At 38.3% G+C, this 20,113-nt stretch overlaps 1 protein-coding gene across 2 annotated transcripts in view; it reads right to left on the bottom strand.

Annotated features, from left to right (window-relative positions):
- Nucleotides 1-20,113, bottom strand: part of SNED1 (sushi, nidogen and EGF like domains 1) — a 75,650-nt gene that overhangs the window by 17,744 nt on the left and 37,793 nt on the right. For both annotated transcript variants that reach the window (XM_087725532.1, XM_087725533.1), the window contains exons 8-19: nt 19,936-20,049; nt 19,644-19,760; nt 18,186-18,311; nt 16,425-16,529; nt 15,083-15,196; nt 14,099-14,218; nt 12,950-13,066; nt 12,752-12,868; nt 10,712-10,825; nt 9,866-10,039; nt 7,044-7,157; nt 1,320-1,433 (exon numbers count right to left, since the gene is read on the bottom strand). In XM_087725532.1, coding sequence (XP_087581658.1) covers nt 1,320-1,433; nt 7,044-7,157; nt 9,866-10,039; nt 10,712-10,825; nt 12,752-12,868; nt 12,950-13,066; nt 14,099-14,218; nt 15,083-15,196; nt 16,425-16,529; nt 18,186-18,311; nt 19,644-19,760; nt 19,936-20,049 — 1,446 coding nt within the window. The remainder of the gene's footprint in view (nt 1-1,319; nt 1,434-7,043; nt 7,158-9,865; nt 10,040-10,711; nt 10,826-12,751; nt 12,869-12,949; nt 13,067-14,098; nt 14,219-15,082; nt 15,197-16,424; nt 16,530-18,185; nt 18,312-19,643; nt 19,761-19,935; nt 20,050-20,113) is intronic.

Below are 20,113 nucleotides of genomic sequence, written 5' to 3'. Positions count from 1 at the left end.
ACAGAGTTCTCCCAAAGCCACTCCTGTGTTGTTTTGGCTGTGTGCTTAGGATCGTTGCCATGTTGGAAAGTGAACCTTCGGCCCAGTCTGAGGTCCTGAGCTCTGTGGAACATCTTTTCATTGAGTATCCTTGTACTTTGCTCCAGTCAGCTTTCCCTCAACCCAGATCAGTCTCTTCTGCTGAAAAACACCCCCATGGCATGATGCTGCCACCATCATGCTTCACTGTTGGGATGGTATTGGGCAGGTGATGAATGGTGCCTGGTTTCCTCCAGACATAATGTTTAGAATTGAGGCCAAACAGTTCAATTTTAGTTTCAGCAGATCAGAGAATCATGTTATTTGCAAAGGGCCTGAACACTTATGTCAATGTAATTACTCAGTTTTTTTTTTTAAAAAATAAATAAATTTACAGACATTTCTAAAATTCTGTTTTCACTTTGTCATTGTGGGATCCTGAGTGTAGATTAATGAGAAAAAAAAATGAATTTAAACAACTGTAGAATCAGGCTGCAGCATAACAAAATTGACAAAAGTGAAGAGGATCTGAATACTTTCTAAATGCAGCATATACTTTCTGCTTAATGAGTATGAAATTGGTGGAGGAAACTCATGTCAGATAATGACACTGTTATTTTTACAAAAACCTAAGGAAAATATTTATGGGGCCCAAGTGACTGCCATTTCAGATTTGTTTTTTAATAACCTTTTCAGAGGTTTCAATTTCATTAAGAACTTGAGTGGACTATCTGAAATGACAATCTAACTGTCTGAAATGAATAGCCTCATGACAGGGGAGATGTACAAAAAAATCTAAAAATAATAGAAATACATTACAGCTGGCTCAACATAGCCTAGTCACTGCAGATTATCTTCATCCTCAGTGAGATGACTAGCTGACTATTTCATGCTATCTGAAATCTAAAAGTATAAATTCTGTAAATCTCTAAATAGCATCTTCTAAGAAATAGAGCAGTGATATGTTCTAATTTATACTGCTGTGCATAGACCAGCTACAAGGTTAATACAACATACAACAGCTTATACAATCTAGAACCAGCTACAAGGTTTATTCAACCTACAAACAACCTGCCCTCCAATGTCAGAACGAGTAACTTATTTAAATAGCTATGATTTTACTGTAATAGTTAATTGAACATTTATACTGAATAAAGCATATTTATGAGACAGATCAAACAACACAAAGATGTTTATCTTCCATTGTTAGTAAGAAGTAATATTAGAAGTTCTAAGAACTTTCTTAGAATTCATTCATTCATTCATTCATTCATTCATTCATTCATTCATTCATTATTTACCCATTTCACACTGCATTCCAACGAAGCCTTCAGAACAATGACAGATAAATGACCCTGGCTGGTCTTTGCAGACTCCACCATTTTTGCATGGACTAGATTGACATTCATTAATTTCTGCAGGTGTAAAAGAAAAATTAATTGAATTATTCAACCCAACAGTAATGATGTGCTAGGAAACCAGCATCATTGAACATCCATGGAGTAATTTTTCATGAAGTCTAAAGTGATTTGTCTTACCTACCATTTCAATTAAACCTTACTGTTTTACTTTTGCAAAGTTGCAAAATAATTTTCATACTTGATAGCCACAGCAGCTCCTCAAAGTTTGAGAACTGCATTGTCACTAAAAACTACATAGTGCAAAAATTAATGAAATTTAACAATTATTTGTGCAAGCAAAGGGACAACAGAACAATATGAAGATCAATATATGCAGCAAATGATGCATTATAATTAGTACAACACTGTAGAGAATGAGGGAGGTGGCCTTGACAGAGATATGGAAGATCCTTGTCAGGACAATGAAGGATAACAAGCCCAGAAGGGACAGAAAACATTTGGCAGTGTCTCAGGCAGATATATTTGGTGTAGCTGAGGATATGCTTTAGGATAATATACATTTCTTAGAATTATATGCCAAGGAATGTGAGTATAACCATACTTAATTGCAATTTTGCACTAGCAAATAATTATAACAATAGAATTCCTAGGAGCCTCCAAAAAACAAAACCACAGGGTGTCATTTATGACTGGAAGAATGACTCACTCATATGGCTTGTCCTTTTGTGCCAGTAGCACAACTATGCCTTGACAATATGAACCCCCTACTTTGCATCAAAATGTTGTTTTTCTCATATTCCCAATCAACAAATGAGAAAGCCTTAAGTTGCTATAAACTGTACTAGTATACACAAGTATTGTTTTTCTCTTTCGATGTCCAACAGGTGATCAGAGGTTGATTTTAGAGTGTTAGGAGATGCGAAGAGATCCCCTCCTTCTGGTAACTAGTCAGTCTTCATAAGACATTTTTGTCCTAGCATTTGCTCTTTTCCATAAGCACTGTGCTTCTTGACTTCGTTTCATATCTCTCACCTTCCATCTACATTTGACACTAAGTTCTCCCAAGATTTCCATCAAAGTAGAGGAGAGAGGACCAGATCTTTACAATTTCATTCCAGAAAGAAAGGACATGTTACCGCTAATTTACTTTAGGAATATCCTGAAGTGTATCTGCACCATAAGGCATAATAGGCATATTTTTTGTGATTACAGCCACAATTGTAACCTGGAATCTGAAAGCTTTGAACATTGTGTTTATGCGTGGGGTATCAGCAACCTTGAAACAGTATGTAGTCCTTACTTAGCTAAGATAATTGGGATTGGAATTTCTGTCACTAAGCAATATGGTTGTAAAACATAACATGTGACTACATGGCTTAACAATGGCAATCCTGGCAATCTCTGCTGCCATTGTTAGAAGAGATTTGTCAGGTGTTAAGTAAGAACTTTCTGCTAGCTTCCAACAAGCAAAGTCAATGTGGAAGCCGGCACAAAGTAGCAAGTTTCGGGAAGCTTGCAAGCAGGCCAGTGGCAGCCTGGTGAAGAGATGGCCGCCGCCGTGAACCACAAGTATGTCTAGGCATGGGTTGGCTGCTGTGAAGTCTGGGAGAGCATGCAGGTGACTACCGTGACTACTGGGAGCATAGCCAGGCAGGAAGGTGTTGCAGTGGAGTGTGGTAGAGCACACAGGTAGATGAGAATGAACAGGTGGTGGGTGCTGCAGAGCACAGGAGGGAACATAGACACAAAACCAGCTGGGTGACTCTGGTTCCAGTCCCTTTCCCTCAGAAAGTAGTGAATATCAAACTATTTCTGAAAATCTGCAAAGAAAACTGCAGAGTCTATAGCTCAGGAAGTGATCAGCAGTCAAGACTAAGTTGAAGACACATATGCATCCCCCCAAAAAGTGGCACTCTCGTGGGGCATGGGATAGAAATCAAACAAATCAGACTAGAGGAGTGTATTCTGAATGGCCACTCAGTGCAGTGCTTCAATGCATCGATTCTCATGGTTTTCCTCACTGTCTGATGACATGTTGAAAAGGGGCAGCAGTAGCAGAAGAACAGGACAACCTTATCCACTCCAGGAATAAACAGATGCAACAAAGGAATCAGCTAATTTTATGTTGTTGCTTTTATACTGACTCAAGCAAAAGTAGATGGACTTGCTCACAGTAGGTAAAAGACGATAGTCACAATTCTATAAGGCAGTGATGGCTAATCTTTTTGTTATCGTGCACTGAAAGTGCATGTGTGCATGCCAACATGCCCTGGCTCCCGCGTATACATGCGTGACCCCGCACCCTGTTATGGGCCTAGTAGGCCTCCCTGCAGCCTCTTGGGACTAAAAATGGGGGGGTCTCCTCCCACTTCCACGCATGCGGGCGCATCTCCCACATGAGTCCTGCCTTCGTGCATGTGTGGCAGAGAACCAAAAATCAGCTGGCTAGCGGGAGGCATGTGCACATGCGTGGTGGAGCTGAGCTGGGCTCAGTGTGCCCGCAGAGAGGGCTCCATGCGCCACAGGTTCGCAGCTATAAGCAGTGAACTGACTGAACAAGAGGCAGATTTGCTTTTTCTTTTATTTAGCTTGCTAACAGAACCCAATGAACAAGTAGATATAAATGTAATACAATACAATATAATACATCCAATAGTCAAGGAATGTCCTGGGATTATTTTGTAATTTGAAAAAGTACTGTGGAATGTATTGGCCACCATTTTATAACATAACTTTCTGTTTGTTTGGTTTATATTCTGCTACTTTCATTTTTTTTGTGAAATCCTCCCCTTGTAAACAATGGCATTATTTCAAGCTTGCATCATTCCATTCCTGAATAAATTATTTCCAGTGCTCCCAGCACTAATTCCTCTCTTTCTTCTTAGAAAGCTGCGAATTCTATCTCAATTGCATTAATGGCTTGGGGTTTTGCCTTTATGTCTGTCAAAAGAGAATTTTCATATCTGAAAGGATAATGGGAAGTTTTGCTGTTCTCTCAAGCAGGCAACGAAAAGAACAGCTATCCAATTGTGATCCAGCTGATAAAATTCCTATTTTGAGACGAGGATATTTCACACACCACAAATTTAGTTATTAAGATTATCCCCGACATCTGGAGGTCGGGTGCATAGTGATTGGTGAAACTGCACTTAAATGAAATGCACTTTAATTTTCCATTTTAATCTGACCTGCTGTAGACATTTCGGAATGAGATCTTTTTGATTTCTTTATTTACTTAGAACTCTTTTTTTATAGGAAGAGCTCTTCTCAGAACATAAGGAGAAGCAACAGGACCTTGCCTGAAAACTTCTTCCTGCCCCTGTCCAGCCTCCAGGTATTCAGGCAAGAGATCTGAAAAGAATCCTAATCTGAAAGGAATTGAAGTAGTTTACAGCTAAATCATACAATAGCAATAGCACTTAGATAATGCCTTACAGTGCTTTACAGTCCTCTCTAAGCAGTTTACAGAGTCAGCATATTGACCCCAACAATCTGGATCCCCATTTTATCCACCTCGGAAGGATGGAAGGCTGAGTCAACCTTGAGCCGGTGAGACTTGAACTGGCAAACTGCTGGCAGTCAGCAATCAGCAGAATTAGCCTGCAATATTGCATTCTAACCACTGCATAACTTGTGACTTGTAATTCTGGGAACTGTAGTTTGATACATCTAGTAGATAATCACTGAAAATATTAGTCAGTTGCCAAACAAATATATCTACTACATTCAGGGACTTCTAGGTTCCAAAACAGGTTTGCAATTCCACAATCCTTCTGGACTCCCAGCTCTGCTTCAAAAGCAAGTGGAAATTGTGCTAGAAGGGTCCAGCTTCAGCTGGTGCCCTCAATGCAGCCTTACCTAGTGCAGGATGACCTGACTATAGCACCTCATGTCCTTAGACTAATGCAATGAATTTTGTATAGGGCTGCCTTTAAAAACCACTCAGAAACTACAATTGGATCAGAATGTAGTGGCCTGTTGTGTTGACTCATACCCAATGTTGGGAACTTATAACTCCAATAGTGTCAAGTCTTGTATCAATTGTTGGTTGGGTTCTGAGTATAATTTAAAAGTGCTGGTGTTGACAAGGAACTAAAGCCAAGAAATGCTTCTTTTCAGTTGTTTTGGAATGGTCTCCTATAAATAAGGTTCTACATTTAGGCAAGAAAAACAAAATGCACAGGTACAGTATATGTGGTACCTTGCTTAATAGTAGTAACTGTGAGAGAGATCTTGGTATCCTAGTGGACAACCATTTAAATATGAGTCAGCAGTGTGCAGCAGCTGCCAAAAAAGCCAACACAGTTCTAGGCTGCATAAACAGAGGGATAGAATCAAGATCACGTGAAGTGTCAATATCCCTTTATAGTGCTTTGGTAAGGTCACACAAGAAGGACTAGGGGAGACATGATAGCAGTGTTCCAATATCTCGGGGGTTGCCACAAAGAAGAGGGAGTCAAACTATTCTCCAAAGCACCTAAAGGTAGAACAAGAAGCAATGGTTGGAAACTAGTCAAGGAGAGAAGCAGAACAATTTATCAGTGGAACAACTTGCCTCCAGAAGTTGTGAGTGCTCCAACACTGGAAGTTTTTAAGATGATGTTGGATAACCATTTGTCTGAAGTGGTGTAGGATTTCCTGCCTAGGCAGGGGGTTGGACTAGAAGACCTCCAAGGTCCCTTCTAACTCTGTTATGCTATTCTAAGAGATCAGACTGGCTCTTTCCCCAATACCTTTTAGACAGAGATAAACGTTTGAGCTTTTTGGAGAGTGTTTCAGTTCGGTATGTCATGGAACCATATTCTATTCTCTTTTTCTTTTTGTTATTGTGATTGTTATCGATGATTGTGGGTTATGATTTTAAATGTAGATTTTAAAATGTTTACTTGAATTGTACTTTGAATAGATGTTTTGATTAACTTTTTGCTTGGAAGATGCCAGGAGCCCTTTGATTGCAGTGAATTGTAATGGACAAACTAACAAAAATTGCCTAAGAACCTGCATGCAAATTTTTATATTCATTCATTCATTCATTCATTCATTCAATTTATATAGCCATCCAACTTAGTCCAATAACAATGGGTGGCTACCAAGTGACTTTGGGTGGTTTCCCCAGAAAGAATCTTGCCCATTCTTTCATAGAGTTTTGTCAACTTCTTACAACATAATGTTCTAGGAAAGCTTTCAGGTATAGCTATCATATATGGGCTGCAAAAATTGGACGTGCACTAGATAGCAATAGTTAGGCTTATATACCGCTTCATAGGGCTTTCAGCCCTCTCTAAGCAGTTTACAGAGTCAGCATATTGCCCCCAACAACAATCTGGGTCCTCATTTTACCCACCTTGGAAGGATGGAAGGCTGAGTCAACCTTGAGCCTGGTGGGATTTGAACAGCCAAACTGCTGAACTGCAGTGCTGCATTTAACCACTGCGCCACCTCGGCTCTTGAGTCGAGATGGTAGGAAAGTGTTGGGATTTTATGAATCTCTTTGTCATGTCCTAGTGGTCATTTTGACTTTGGCACCCCATATGTAGTAGTCCTGCTTTTGAGATCAAAGGCTCCAAAGTATTAATAGAATTGTGATCCAATGAGAAATGTAATTCACTAATAAATAATGATATTAAACAATTTCCTAGCAAAGATGCTTCCATGTTCTCTTACCTGACTCACAGTTGTTTCCTGTATAGCCAGCTTTACACAAGCAAAGGTAATGGGCAATTTGATCTTTGCACAATCCCCCATTCAGACAGGGTTGAGATGTGCATTCATCGATTTCTGTAAAATAAAGTAAAAGAAACAAGCATCACCTATCTGCAATGCAAAATCTGATGCCTAGAAAGCATCTGGAAAGAGACTGCCACATTCTTGCTTCTTAAATTATATGTTTATAGATTATGGGGTATTATCAGTTTGAATATCAAAAATTGTGCATTTTAAAAATAACCCTCCCTTCCAATAATCAGAATTCAGGGTTGCACAATGTTGGTTTTTAACAGAAATAAGTAAACAGAAAAAAAAGGAGAAATCAATTGCAATATCTGCTTTTCTCCCCAAAACACACTTCTCACTGGATGAGAAGAGCCATATGTGATACAAACATTTCTAGATTCAAACCCCAACAACCCGAAGTGGAACTAAGACATCCATCCAAAACACCAGAGAACTGCTACAACTCAGTGCAAGTAATTGTTAAAAGTTACAAATGGACCTTATATCTGTACACATAATGTCACTGTAAAAGACAGCTTCCTAAATTCTGGAAGATTTTTCTGATGCTTTAGTAGACTTGAAGCATATACACTGGGGAGTGAATGCTTCATCCCTTCTTTAAGAAGAATTACCTCCCTTTGGAATTTTATTAGCAGCTCTTTACTGTAGGGAAGAATCATTATTGGTTATTATTGTTGTTGCTGTTATAATAATTGTTATAATTATATTATTGTGTTACAATTATAAATATTGTTGTTATAATCATTGTTGGTTATTATGTGCGCTGATAACAGTGAGCAGAAACTCCTTATGGAAATGTAGTATGCTTATACTTATATTATTGTATTATAATTATAATTATTGTTGTTACTGTAATCATTGTTGGCTGTTATGTGTGCTGATAATAGTGAGCAGTGAGCATTTCCGTATGGAAATGTAGTTCGTTCATTCTTCTCTCCCCCCTCTGCACCAATAAAACACCGATACAATATTTAAAATACAGAAAAATCAAACCTGAAACAATAAAAAAAAGATACTGACTTTTGCAAACCAAAGCTATTGCTAGAAACTTGCAATCTTTATAATCTCACAGAAGGAAGACTGTAAGATCAGAGACATAACTAAAATTTCTGAAAATCAGGTTTATGAATGCCAAACATCATAGGGTGGTACAATTGGCAGTGCAACTATATATGGCTCAAACTTTAAATCAGAGTAAATACATATATATTTATTCTACAGGAGATTAATATCTCTGGTAGTGTGCCAATTTGAGCTAAGATTAAAAAAAAACCCTATGTGGAACATGTAAGATATTATAGAAATATGTAGGAATTGTCCATGAAGAATTGTCCATGAAGAACCAATTATTCCATAAAGCTGCATGATTGCAACCCTACCATTTTGTAAGTTTATAAATCTCAAATTCTCTATTTAAATTCAATGAAGACTTTATCTGGACAAAGCATGAATGAAGGAGTGAAAAGCCACAATATGTCACGCCAGAGTCAATTTGTCTCTTCAGGGATGAGGAAAAACTATCCAGTAGGATGTGATGAATCAGGAACTCCCCCCCCCCTCCCCAACATGTTTCAGCCAAACTTTGAGATGGCAAAGCCTCAGGCCAAACGTATCCAAGCTCATTTGAATGAGAGACATGAAGTGTGGCTTTCAGAAACCTAAATCACTTCCAGGGTACAGGTATCTTCATAAGCATAATGCTTGATTTATATAGCAGCAAGCTTTATATAGTTAAATGATACTTGGAGTTAAGGATATTACATCAGTCATCTGTAGGTGCCATTGATTACAGTAGATAACAGGAGTTTCCTATTATTTGTACAGGATGATAAAGGGAATTGCTTTTCCTTCATTACAAACCCTACCCATTCAATATCTATGTCTTGTAGCCATATCAGCATTATCTTACCACTTTTCTTCTGTCAAGAATTGCCCACACAATAATGTTCTTGAGTTTGCAAGTGCTATGTTTGCTGGCTATAATGCAGGACTGAGATACTAGCTTTGTCTGAACCAAACTGCTCAGAATGGAAACAGGCAAACAGATGCTCTGCAAACATTCCACTGCGCCACCTCGGCTCTTTTAATAGTAAACAGCAGGTACAAAATTGGGAAGATGCTTGAGACGAAAAGTTCTATACTAAAAATCTCATTTCTCTACCTTTGAGGTAGAGATTTTACATGGAAATAATTTTCTACCCAAGGAAACTTTATACACATGCATCATATATTGTCATACATGGAAATAAATCAATACATACCAGCTTGCTGAAACCTGCAAAATTTGAGTCCATCTTGGTGTTACTGATAAGTGAAATTAGTTTATATTCTCCCAACTATTATTAAATATGTATAGCAGCATTTTTACATCTCCAGAGGCAACTCTCCAGAGGTACTAGACTTCAGTTCTCCCTAGCCAGACTAATTATTAGTCCAGTGAATCTGAAGGTTATTAAATTAGGGTAGTCAGAAGCAGAGCACTCTCCAAAGATTTTTTTTAAAGCATAATCAAAAATATACAGAAATCAAAGGGAGGATTAATTTCATTCAATCATTCTTCCACGATTAACATGTTTAATTGTTACAGAGTAGTGCTGAAAAATAAAAGTCAAGAGACATGGTGGTTTGAAGTTGACAGAAAAACAGTGGCCTCACTTTTTTCTCTGTTTATCACATACATACATACATACGTACACACACACACACACACACACACACACACACACACACACGTATACAGTGAATCAAATTACCATTGCATTCTGGTGGGTCACTCCAGATGCCTTTTGCCAAACATAGGCGAACGTTTTTTTGGGAATTCAGAATATAACCAAAAGCACAGTGATATATTGCCAAGGAGCCCATCTTAGTGGAGTTAAATGCTAACTGAGCATGTTTCACTTCAGTGGGGATTCCACAGTCAATCTCTAAAGTAAAAAGAGAGAGAGGGAGGGAGGGAGGAAGGAAGGGAGTGAGAGAAAAAGAGGGAGGGAGGAAGAGGGGTGGTTATAGCAGAAGATAAAAAAAGCAATGAGTGCCATTATAGTCTTTGACTTGCATAACTAAAGACCTCACAGTGATGAGCCTTTTGGGTGTAAATATAAAGGCACATTCATGTGCGTGAGTGCAGTGTTATTTTAGAAAAGGTATTTTATTATAGCTTGCCATCAGGCAGGCTTTCAGCTATTGGCATCCAAAAGAATGCAACCATACCTGCATGTTTATTTAAAGAATGTTGTGAATGCAAGTTTTGGCATAACTTCTAATCAATATGGATACAAACTTTAGTTCCCTAGTCTCTGAGGGAAAAGAAAATTGTTTGCAAAGCTCTGGGCTGTGAATTCCAGCATGCCTTACCTTAGCTGTGTTGCCAGGTTTTAAACACTCCACCCCCACTGTAATTAAAAAAAGTGTGAAGTAGAATATTCCAGAACACTGGTATTTCTATTTTTTTTATTAAAAAAAACCAGTGTTTTTGTTTAATAAAAATGTAGGCACTGCCCTCTTTCCTGGCACAGATGAATCTCATGGTGACAGTTATTATCTTTTCCAAGAAAGAAACGTCTTCTCTAGGGTGTATTATGCTTTTCTAATGTTACCTGATTGGCAGTGTCTTCCTGTGTAACCTGCAGAGCATATGCAGACATAGCTGTTGCCAAAATCCTCACAAGTGGCCCCATTTTTGCATGGATGCCGGAAACAAGGAGAAGGAGCTGCAAAACAGATTCCATTCAGCATAGTTCAAATGGTTCCATTCCCAGCTTACAAAAGGTTCTATGTAGCACCTTAACACCAGAGATTACTAATATAATTATTAATACAATACATTGGAGGTTAGATGGAGGCTCCTGTCTGTTGAAACATTTTCTCAATGCAAGAAAAAACGTCAGACTTGCCTGGGCATCTCAGGGCATGAAATAAGGAAAGGAAGGGCTGGCTGGCCTTTATATGCATTTATATGATCCTACCTAATAATATCATATGACCATTGGAAATATCACAGATGACCAATCTGCAAACAAATATGTATCATTTAGGTAGTTCTTGTTATTATTACATTTATAGTCCCTTTTTCTTTGATGGCTCAATATGCTGTACATGGCGAGACTTTATCCTATTACAATAATACTATGAAGGACTGGGTTAAGTCACCCGATGAGTTCTACCATCAAGTGTAGATTTTCATTTGGCTCCTCTGGTCTCAGGCCAGCACCTTAAACATTAATATAGTTTAGTCCTTCAAATCTGCAAATCAAAGCAGTAATTTAAAATTTCCTGGAATATAAGTTGATATATATCATTAAATTAAATCATTTTTACAGTCTTGGAAGTATAATGACTTTTTTGTCACTTGGCTCTTATGAAGTAGACCTAATATCGTTTTTTCACTCTTCACCTGTTTTTATTTTGTCTTCCATCATATTTCGTCTGTTCAAGCAAAAAGCTATCAAGTTATTTTGTACTAAACAGATAAAAGGTGGGTAGAGTCTTGGAAGTACCAATCAAGTTCCAATGAAAGACTACTCAGAACATATATCCAGTTGAATTTAATGGGACAAAAGACCCAAAATGTATGTATATGGCTGAAAACCTCTTGTGCGCCTTTCACAAAGATAATGATCATGACACTGAGGATGAAAGAATCAATAACATAGTAGAACAGAACAAGATAGAATATTAATGACCTTTTTGGAAAAAGTGAACTTTTTTGAAATGGGATCCAGGTTGTTTGAGGGATATAAGATGCAAAGATTAAGGCCCACAAATTATCTTAAAAGCATACTCAGAGGTGAACACTGTTACACAGTTAGCCAAGCTTCAACTTGTTCTATATCTTGACTCTCTTCGATGCAGATGCCATTAATTTTATTAAAGAGGTTAATCACCTATAGTAGGTAAGAATTGTTCAACTATATCTTTGCAGTTTTACACAAGCAGCATGAAAGCTAATGGAGCATTTGAACAAAATCTTTCCCTGACTTTTTCATCTGCTTTTATTTAATGTAACTTTCAGGGGATTAGGATAAGGATGGAAATTGTATTGTCTTTCAAATATGAACTCCTAGAAGCCAAAAATGAAGGATGTTGGGAACTGTAGTTCAGCAACAACAGAAGGGATGTACTCTGTCCTCTGGATTAAGAAATAAATGGTTATTCAAAGGCTTATCACATTTTTCTAACAATTACAATAAATGCCATTTTAAACTATCTTCTTACTGTTGATACTGAGCTGTGGTAGCGCGGTGGTTAGAGTGCAGTATTGCAGGCTATTTCTGCTGCCTGCTGCCTGCCTGCAATTTGGCAGTTCAAACCTTACCAGACTCAAGGCTAACTCAGCCTTCCATCCTTCTGAGGTGGGTAAAATGAGGACCCAAATTGTTGGGGTCAATATGCTGACTCTGTAAACTGCTTAGAGAGGGCTGTAAAGCAGTATATAAGTCTAAGTGCTATTGTTATTATTATTTTAAATAATGCAAAGTGAGTACTTCCCTAGCTTTATTCTTTGGGGATAGAAACAACTGCTGCTTATTGAGTGAAGTACCCAACCACAAACCTCTTGCGCAGCCCAAAGGCTACACACAAAGTCTTTGGATTCACAATTATGTTCCAATAGGAAAAGATCCCTCCTGTGCCAATACCTGTTTCACAGTGCCGTCCAGTGTATCCAGGCAGGCAGTCACATTTGTACTTGCCAATGTAATGGAAACAGGTGCCCCCATTATGACAAGGCCCTGAGGTACAAGGATCAGGTTTACCTATAAGAACAAAAGATTTAAGTCACAGACTATACCATTGCAAAGCATTTCAAGGGGACAAAATGGTATGTCACTGAGTACCTATCTCGCAGTGTTTCCCTGTAAAGCGGTAGGGACAGGTGCAGTGGTATTCCCCATCTGATTCCTTACAGGTCCCTCCATTGCGGCAGGGTCCAGAGCTGCATAATTTGGGTCTTTCTGGCAAGAGAAAAGTAATAATACTTGCAATATATCCTTTATAAATAAACCCTCTACCCTATGCAAATGGGATGCTTGCCTAGTCCTTGTATCACATTAAACCAATTCCTAAACTTCCACCAACCAATCCACAGATACGGATTATGAATAAATTAAAGATAGAAAACCAAATACTTTGCAAAAACCAATTTCTGCTCTGAATAACATTCACAAATATTGCTAAGCCAAGCTTTGTTTTAAGAATGGTTTGTTGAACAAGCTGGCATTAGACAAAAAGGAGAAGGGAAAAGTCTCATGGAGCACGTGGGGATGCTAAGTTAATAACTGTCTGCAACTTCTTAAAGGGATGGAGTCTTGTGTGACTGTCTGCTGACCCCAGGAAAAGAAATGCTTGCTTTAAGGAGTTGCCAGCAGTACTCTGCATGTTCCCATGAATACTCCAAATTATCCTCAATACAGATCATCCACATAAAATCATATTGCCCCCGCTTCCAAATAAACGCTTCCCAATTTTTGAAAAATTCTGGGAGTTGAAGTCCACATATCCTAAAATTGCCAAGGTTGGGAAAGACTAACCTGATAATTTTTTCTTAGATAAGATGTTAAGACACACCAAACTCCAAAATGTAATACTTTCTAAAGGCCAATTTGGTACAGATATACTAAGGATCCTATAATGAATGTTCTAACAAGAGAATACTTCTTCAATGGTCTCACCCAACTTTGGCTGGCCATAGGATGAACCCAGTGGTGGGATTCAAATAATTTAACAACCAGTTCTCTGCCCTAATGATTTCTTCCCAGTTCACCAAACTGCTCAGAAACTTAACAACTGGTTCTCCCAAAGTGGTGCGAACTGGTTTAATCCCACCACTGGATGAACCATACACTAGTTGAGTCATATGAGAGAAAAAACACCAATCCTTGCAATCAGTTTCTCACCCAATCCTGTTCTGGGTGAAAAGGTTGTCTCTCATCAAAGCAGGTTTGAGAATGTAGATTCTGTTCAACCACCTCTGTGTTGTCAAGTACCTTTCTCACAATATTTTCCAGTGAAGCCTCGGGGACAGTCACAGGTGTAGGAGTCTTCATGAGCATCACAAGATCCACCGTTCAGGCAGGGCTCTGAGTCACATGGAGAGGGTGGCTCAGCTGCAAAAGCAGACATGGCCTCACATGGGCTGATGCTAAATGAAAAATCCACCTGCCCCATGGAGACGAGCTCAATTAAATGACATGGAAAAACAGGACACATCTCTTTGAATTCCGATGCCCACGGGTATTCTAGGCACAGGAGTGTCAAACTGGTGGCCCGTGGGCTGGATGCGTCATGCACAGGTCACGCCCACCCCAGCTCCGTGAAGGGGAAAAACATTGCAAAACATCACGTGATGGCAACGTGACGTGGTGAGTTTGACATCCATGTTCCAGGCCATGCATTGGTCTGGGATTGCAGACACAGGAATGGCATCATCTTAAATATCCACAGGTTCAAGATGGAGGCGTGGTTGGGTATTTTGCAATATTCTAAAACGTGATGGCTAACTCCTTTTCCCATATTGCATGGCTGAGAAAAAAAGTGCCCCATTCTCCAATGTTAAAGTTTACTTTAAAGGAACCGATGCCAAGAAAATGTCAGGAGGATTGTGTTTTGAAAGATATAGCAGGTTCTCCTTCCTATTATTCACCAACTTAACAGCCCACTTGATATTCTCACCAATTTTACATCATTTACAAGAGAAAGTATAATTTGCATGAGCAGCATAAACAACAAGATGATACAAATCATTTGCATATTATTTTCCCACATTACCATGTCACTTGCATGTTCCTTATATATTACATTGCATTTCTCAAGATTGTATTTATCTCTCCTTCATTTTTAAATCTATCTCTTAGCCTTCACTAACCAGGCTTACTCTTGATTGCAATCATTACATGAAATTCTCCTCTTTTCCCCATCATGGTTCTTATAATCAAGACACACTCTAATCCTCTGAACCTTTTTTTACTTACTGTGATTAGTGCCATAATCTGTATGGCACACGCAAAGGTAACTGCCACCATACTCCATACAATAACCCCCATCAGGACACTGGGTGTTCATATTGCAAGGTGTAGTAGTCACTTCTGCAATAGATCAAAAGCACATATAGGGTGATTTCCTATTACACACTGAGCACACTACAGATGGGCTTTATAATGATGAGAAATGTCACCCATTAGACTCAGCAGGATCAATTATCCAGCTCAGGGAAAAAATATCTACTTTACTTAGAAAGGAAGGGGATATAGGACACACAAGAGAAGAAGCAGTGCTGCATGGCATAAAATCATCTTCCCTAGACTAACATTTCAGCTTAGTTAGATTATTAGTCACTGGCTTGATCTGTAGTCCAAAAGAACTGGAGGGTATCAGCTATAGATACAGGTTCACATCATTACTCGTGGCCAACACAAATCTGGACTGTTAGCTTGGTTCTTGGTGCTTTCAGTGATCATATGCCAGGGAGTGGCTCTGAAGGAATCAAAACATTGGTTGGGCAGTTATGTAAAAACAGTTCTTCTGCCCATGTTCACAAATGGAAACGTCAGTCAGAAGTTTAGGCAAGACAGCTGAGGTGGGATCAACGTGAAATCATCAGATCACTAAACAAAGGCAAACAATAGGATTTAAATGGGCAACTAGTATAGTATATTTCATGCCCAGAGCAGTTTTGCTTGAATGGAGAATTATTGAAAAGCTATAGACCCCGATCCTAATTCATCAATGAAGAAAATTAGGTAGCCTTGAACTAGGCAATCCATAATTAAACCCACTATGGATATATATGTGGATAAAGTAGGAGTTTGAATGTGTAGAGAAATCATGCATGCTACCTTGTATGCCATAATAGGATATTAAGAATCAGAATGTAATTAATTACAAAGTTAGATAATTTCAGGCCATCCTAAGTGGCAAAACTTCCAACACATCTGACATGGTTGTTGTGGAAAAATTAGGAAGCAGAAATATTAGCTAGGTTTGCTACCTTGAATATGAACACGTGTTATGTGTTTATATATTTATATAAAGTGCCATTGATGCAGTATGATTGCATTATATTATATTCTAGGAATTTCTAGAGAGGTAATCTTTCACAACACAAAAAATTGAATTCTATAATACCTTAAAGACTCACCAGATGATTATAATGTAAGATGTCATGATTCAGAACTGATCCATAAAAATTTGCACAGAAGTAAATGGATTATACTTTAAGGTACCACAGTATACTCTGTCACCTTACCACACATGCAGCAAGAATCTAAAGAGGATAATAAAAGGTTTGCATAGATCAGAAAAACTTTCTTTTACCAAATTCGCAGAGAAGCCCAAAATATCCAGGTGGGCAATGGCACACAGTGATATTTCCATCCAGGCACTTCCCTCCATTTCGACACTCGCAGTCATCTGAGACTTCTGCAAAAATTTGAGGGAGGGAAGAAGAATGTTGAGGAGGACAAATTAGACTCATCTAATTTGCCAGCAAATCTGAGGCCTACATTAATCTACTTCCAGTAACCAAAGCAGGATGATGCAGCCTGATGTGAGGAAATATCAGAATTAGAGCTGGTTATGTATCTTATGAAGAAATTTTACTTCCTTTTGTTTTACATCCGTTATTTTCTTTAATTAATATCCAAGCAATGGCAAATCACAAATCTACTGTACTCCCCACAGGAGTAATCACACTTTACCTATTAAATACTCCCTTGTGGTGGTATCTGTCCTTGATTCAACAACTCTAATGAGCCTTATTGCTTTTTTTTTTTTAAATAAAGCAGGCACTGCCTATTCTCTTCCTAGAAGACGGTATGAGCCAGTAATTAGTGCCTGTAAGCTTAAGAGTGGGAAAAGCTTAATGAAGATAAATGAGGTCAACAGGAGATACAGTGGGAGCATGAAAAAAACCAGTCCTCCAGAAACTGGAGACAAAAATGGCCCTGGATAATAGGCATTAAAATAAGAATTAGCAGCACATGATGGGAACTGATTCTGTTCTCTATGTAACACGGACAGCTAGCCCTATGTAGTGCTGAAAGCCCTTATTTTACATCAGCCTTATTTTACATCCCTTCAACTGTAGCACCAATTTTAATATGTCCGTTGCTGAAAATCAATGATACAACTTCCTAACATTTTTAGGCAGAAATTCCGGTGGTGGTGAAAATATAAGGCTTAAAACAGACTTTATATAGTTAAAGAAAAATTTCGAATTCCACCCAAATAAAAAAACAATGAAATGTTAAATTCCTGCTTACAATCTTTTACTGCATGCCTGACCCTATCTGAGGCTTCGTTACAAAAAATTGATGGAATTCTTTGAATCAACATTTCTCGATCTGAGCAACTTTTAAGACTTGTGGACTTTAAGTCCCAGAATTTTCCAACCAGCATGCTGACTGGGGAATTCTGGGAATTAAAGTCCTCAGGTCTTAAAGTCACTTAGTTTAAGAAACATTGGTCTAAATGAGAGCAATATACTGATTATTCAAAGATCAAAGTTTCTTCTGGTTTTATGCTGTGCTAACATTTGGCTTTTAATCGCCCATTTGAAATGATGAATACCCTAAACCTACAAGTCTTTTGACATAAATTTGACATCAGTAAAACATTATAAACCTCTTTATTCTGAAAATTCTGAGAGCAGAGTTCAAGTAAGGAGGTATGATGGCCATGACACACACTTAAAATAGTAGCTACTGCACCATACATCACTATCTTCCATGTTACCAATACAACCACATGCAAATGGAGACATCAATTCCATTATTAGTTTACTAACTATGTCAATATTTTCCTTTGCAAATTCCTGATAGGATCTTATTATTACTGATAAATCTAAAACAATTGGGAATTTAATAAATTGTAATAGAGAAAGTATTAATAGTAATTTTTCCAGAGTTAGAATTTGCATAGATACAATTACTTTGAAAAAGAAAACAAATGAAGAACAATTAATTTTCTTCAAACTACCCACCCAGACTGCAGTGTTCTACTGCTAATTTGGAAATAAATGTATACAGGCATGAAACTCAAAGAGAGTTGTTTAGTGTGGTTGACTCCAATACTTACTATCTCTGCAGTCAGTGCCTGCATATCCTTCTGCACATTCACAAACATAACCTTGGCTGCTTTCAAGACATGTGCCCTCATTCTGGCATGGATTGGAGCTACAGGCATTAGACATTCTAGGGCCACCTAAAAAACATCAGTGAAGGACTCATAAACACATATAAAGAGAGATACATTTCTGTAGCACAAAAAACAATATTAGAACATCTGTTCAGTATCAAATATAGAAGCTGGTCTTTATCTATAAAGGCCTACATGACAATGGGCCTGATTACTTTTGGGACCACCTATCTCTCATAGTATCCACCCAACCAATCCCATCTTACAGGGTCGACGTGCTTCATCTTCTTTCAATTAAACAATGCCATCGATCAGGACTACTGAAATAGTTGTATTTTGTGAGATGGATGGCTGAGTAAAAGTGCTCTGCTTTAGCACCTGGGTCCTTGCTGGTATTATGCACACTCTTGAAGACATTGCTCTTTATCTTGGCTTTTGGCAAGAGTGATTGGGGTGCCCTTCAGGGCAATATGGGTTTTTTGGTTGTTGCCTGGTTTCTGCCATATTTTCTTCTTTGCTTTTATTACTGTGTTATTTTATTGTTCTGTATAAGATTATCTGGGAATCACTCAGTAGGAGTGTATAAACATTTCTTTGTTTAAATATATACACTTCCTTCTCTTGATATTCTACAGGGAGGGCACATGCGAAGTAAACACAGATGACTTTAGAAAACCTAGCATCCCCAAAGTGTAGGCTGTCAAGTTAAGAGGCAGTTCCTATATGTCCAGTTTTATATATCAACACTTTTTTTTACCACCACATAGATATTAGGAGGACCTAATATGAAGGTGCAAAAAATCTGGTCACTTGTGGGCTTTGCTTTACTAAGGATAAGATCATGGATGGGAAGTTCTGCCCAAGAGGCTGATTTTATATCTTCTTAACAAGGGCTACGAGGCTAAAAATATCTGAAATTAATCTAGTTTGATACCAAGAATTTTCATTTCACAATCAACAGAATACAGATAAGTCTGTATTCTGATAAGAATACAGAATACATATAACCACAATTTTGACTACGGTACAAAATTCATAATTAAGCAGCACGGTTGTTGAGGCATCACATGAACTGCACCCAATTTTAAGACATTTTTTGACATGATGGTTAAATGAATCACCATGATTGTTAAGCAAGACATCATGTGATTGTGATTTGTGACCTTCCCTGCCAGCTTTCCTATTGATTTTGTTTTTGCAGTGCTGTCACAACTTTGAACCATCGTTAAAGAAGTGGTTGTTAAGTCGAGAACTACCTGTTCAACAATTTGAAGGTCAAACATAACCAGCCGCTGGATTAAAAAAGTTAGTGGAGAGCATTCTGCGTGAGCAAGATGTACAGGGGCAGTGTTGAACTACACATTTCTCCCTTTAGAGAAAACAGACAAATATACTCACCATATTGGCAATTGTTTCCATAGTAGCCTGGTGAGCATGTACAGACATAGCGCCCTGGGCGAATATAGTTGCACATCTGCCGATTCCTGCAGTTTCTGCCCTCACAGGTCGAAGGATCTAGAATGAAGAGGAGGGAGCCTCAGTACAGATCAATGAAGCTGAATAATTGAAGATAACACATACAAGGATGGCTCTAAGCCGAGGGCCTGAAAGTAGCAAAGAAAGAGAAAGAACAATAAAGACTAGCTTTATAGGAAGAAGGATGCCACCATGCAGTTATAAAATCAGGCACCTATTTCACAATGCTGTCCAGTAAAAGGTGTTGCGCAGGAACAAGTAAAGTTGTTGACAAGATCCATACATTGCCCACCATTCAGACACGGGCTGGACTCACATTCATTTATTTCTGCAGAGAAAAGAAAGAGAATAAAAACATGAAGTCTGAAATGAAATTATAGTGTTCATTTTGT

This window comes from Thamnophis sirtalis, unplaced genomic scaffold (assembly GCF_051295495.1).
Source record: "Thamnophis sirtalis isolate CommonGarterSnake01/CBP01778 unplaced genomic scaffold, rThaSir2_p1.2 scaffold_11, whole genome shotgun sequence".
Lineage (NCBI taxonomy): Eukaryota > Metazoa > Chordata > Lepidosauria > Squamata > Natricidae > Thamnophis > Thamnophis sirtalis.
Note: the sequence above shows the minus strand (reverse complement) of the source record. Positions and strands in the feature narration are given on the sequence as shown.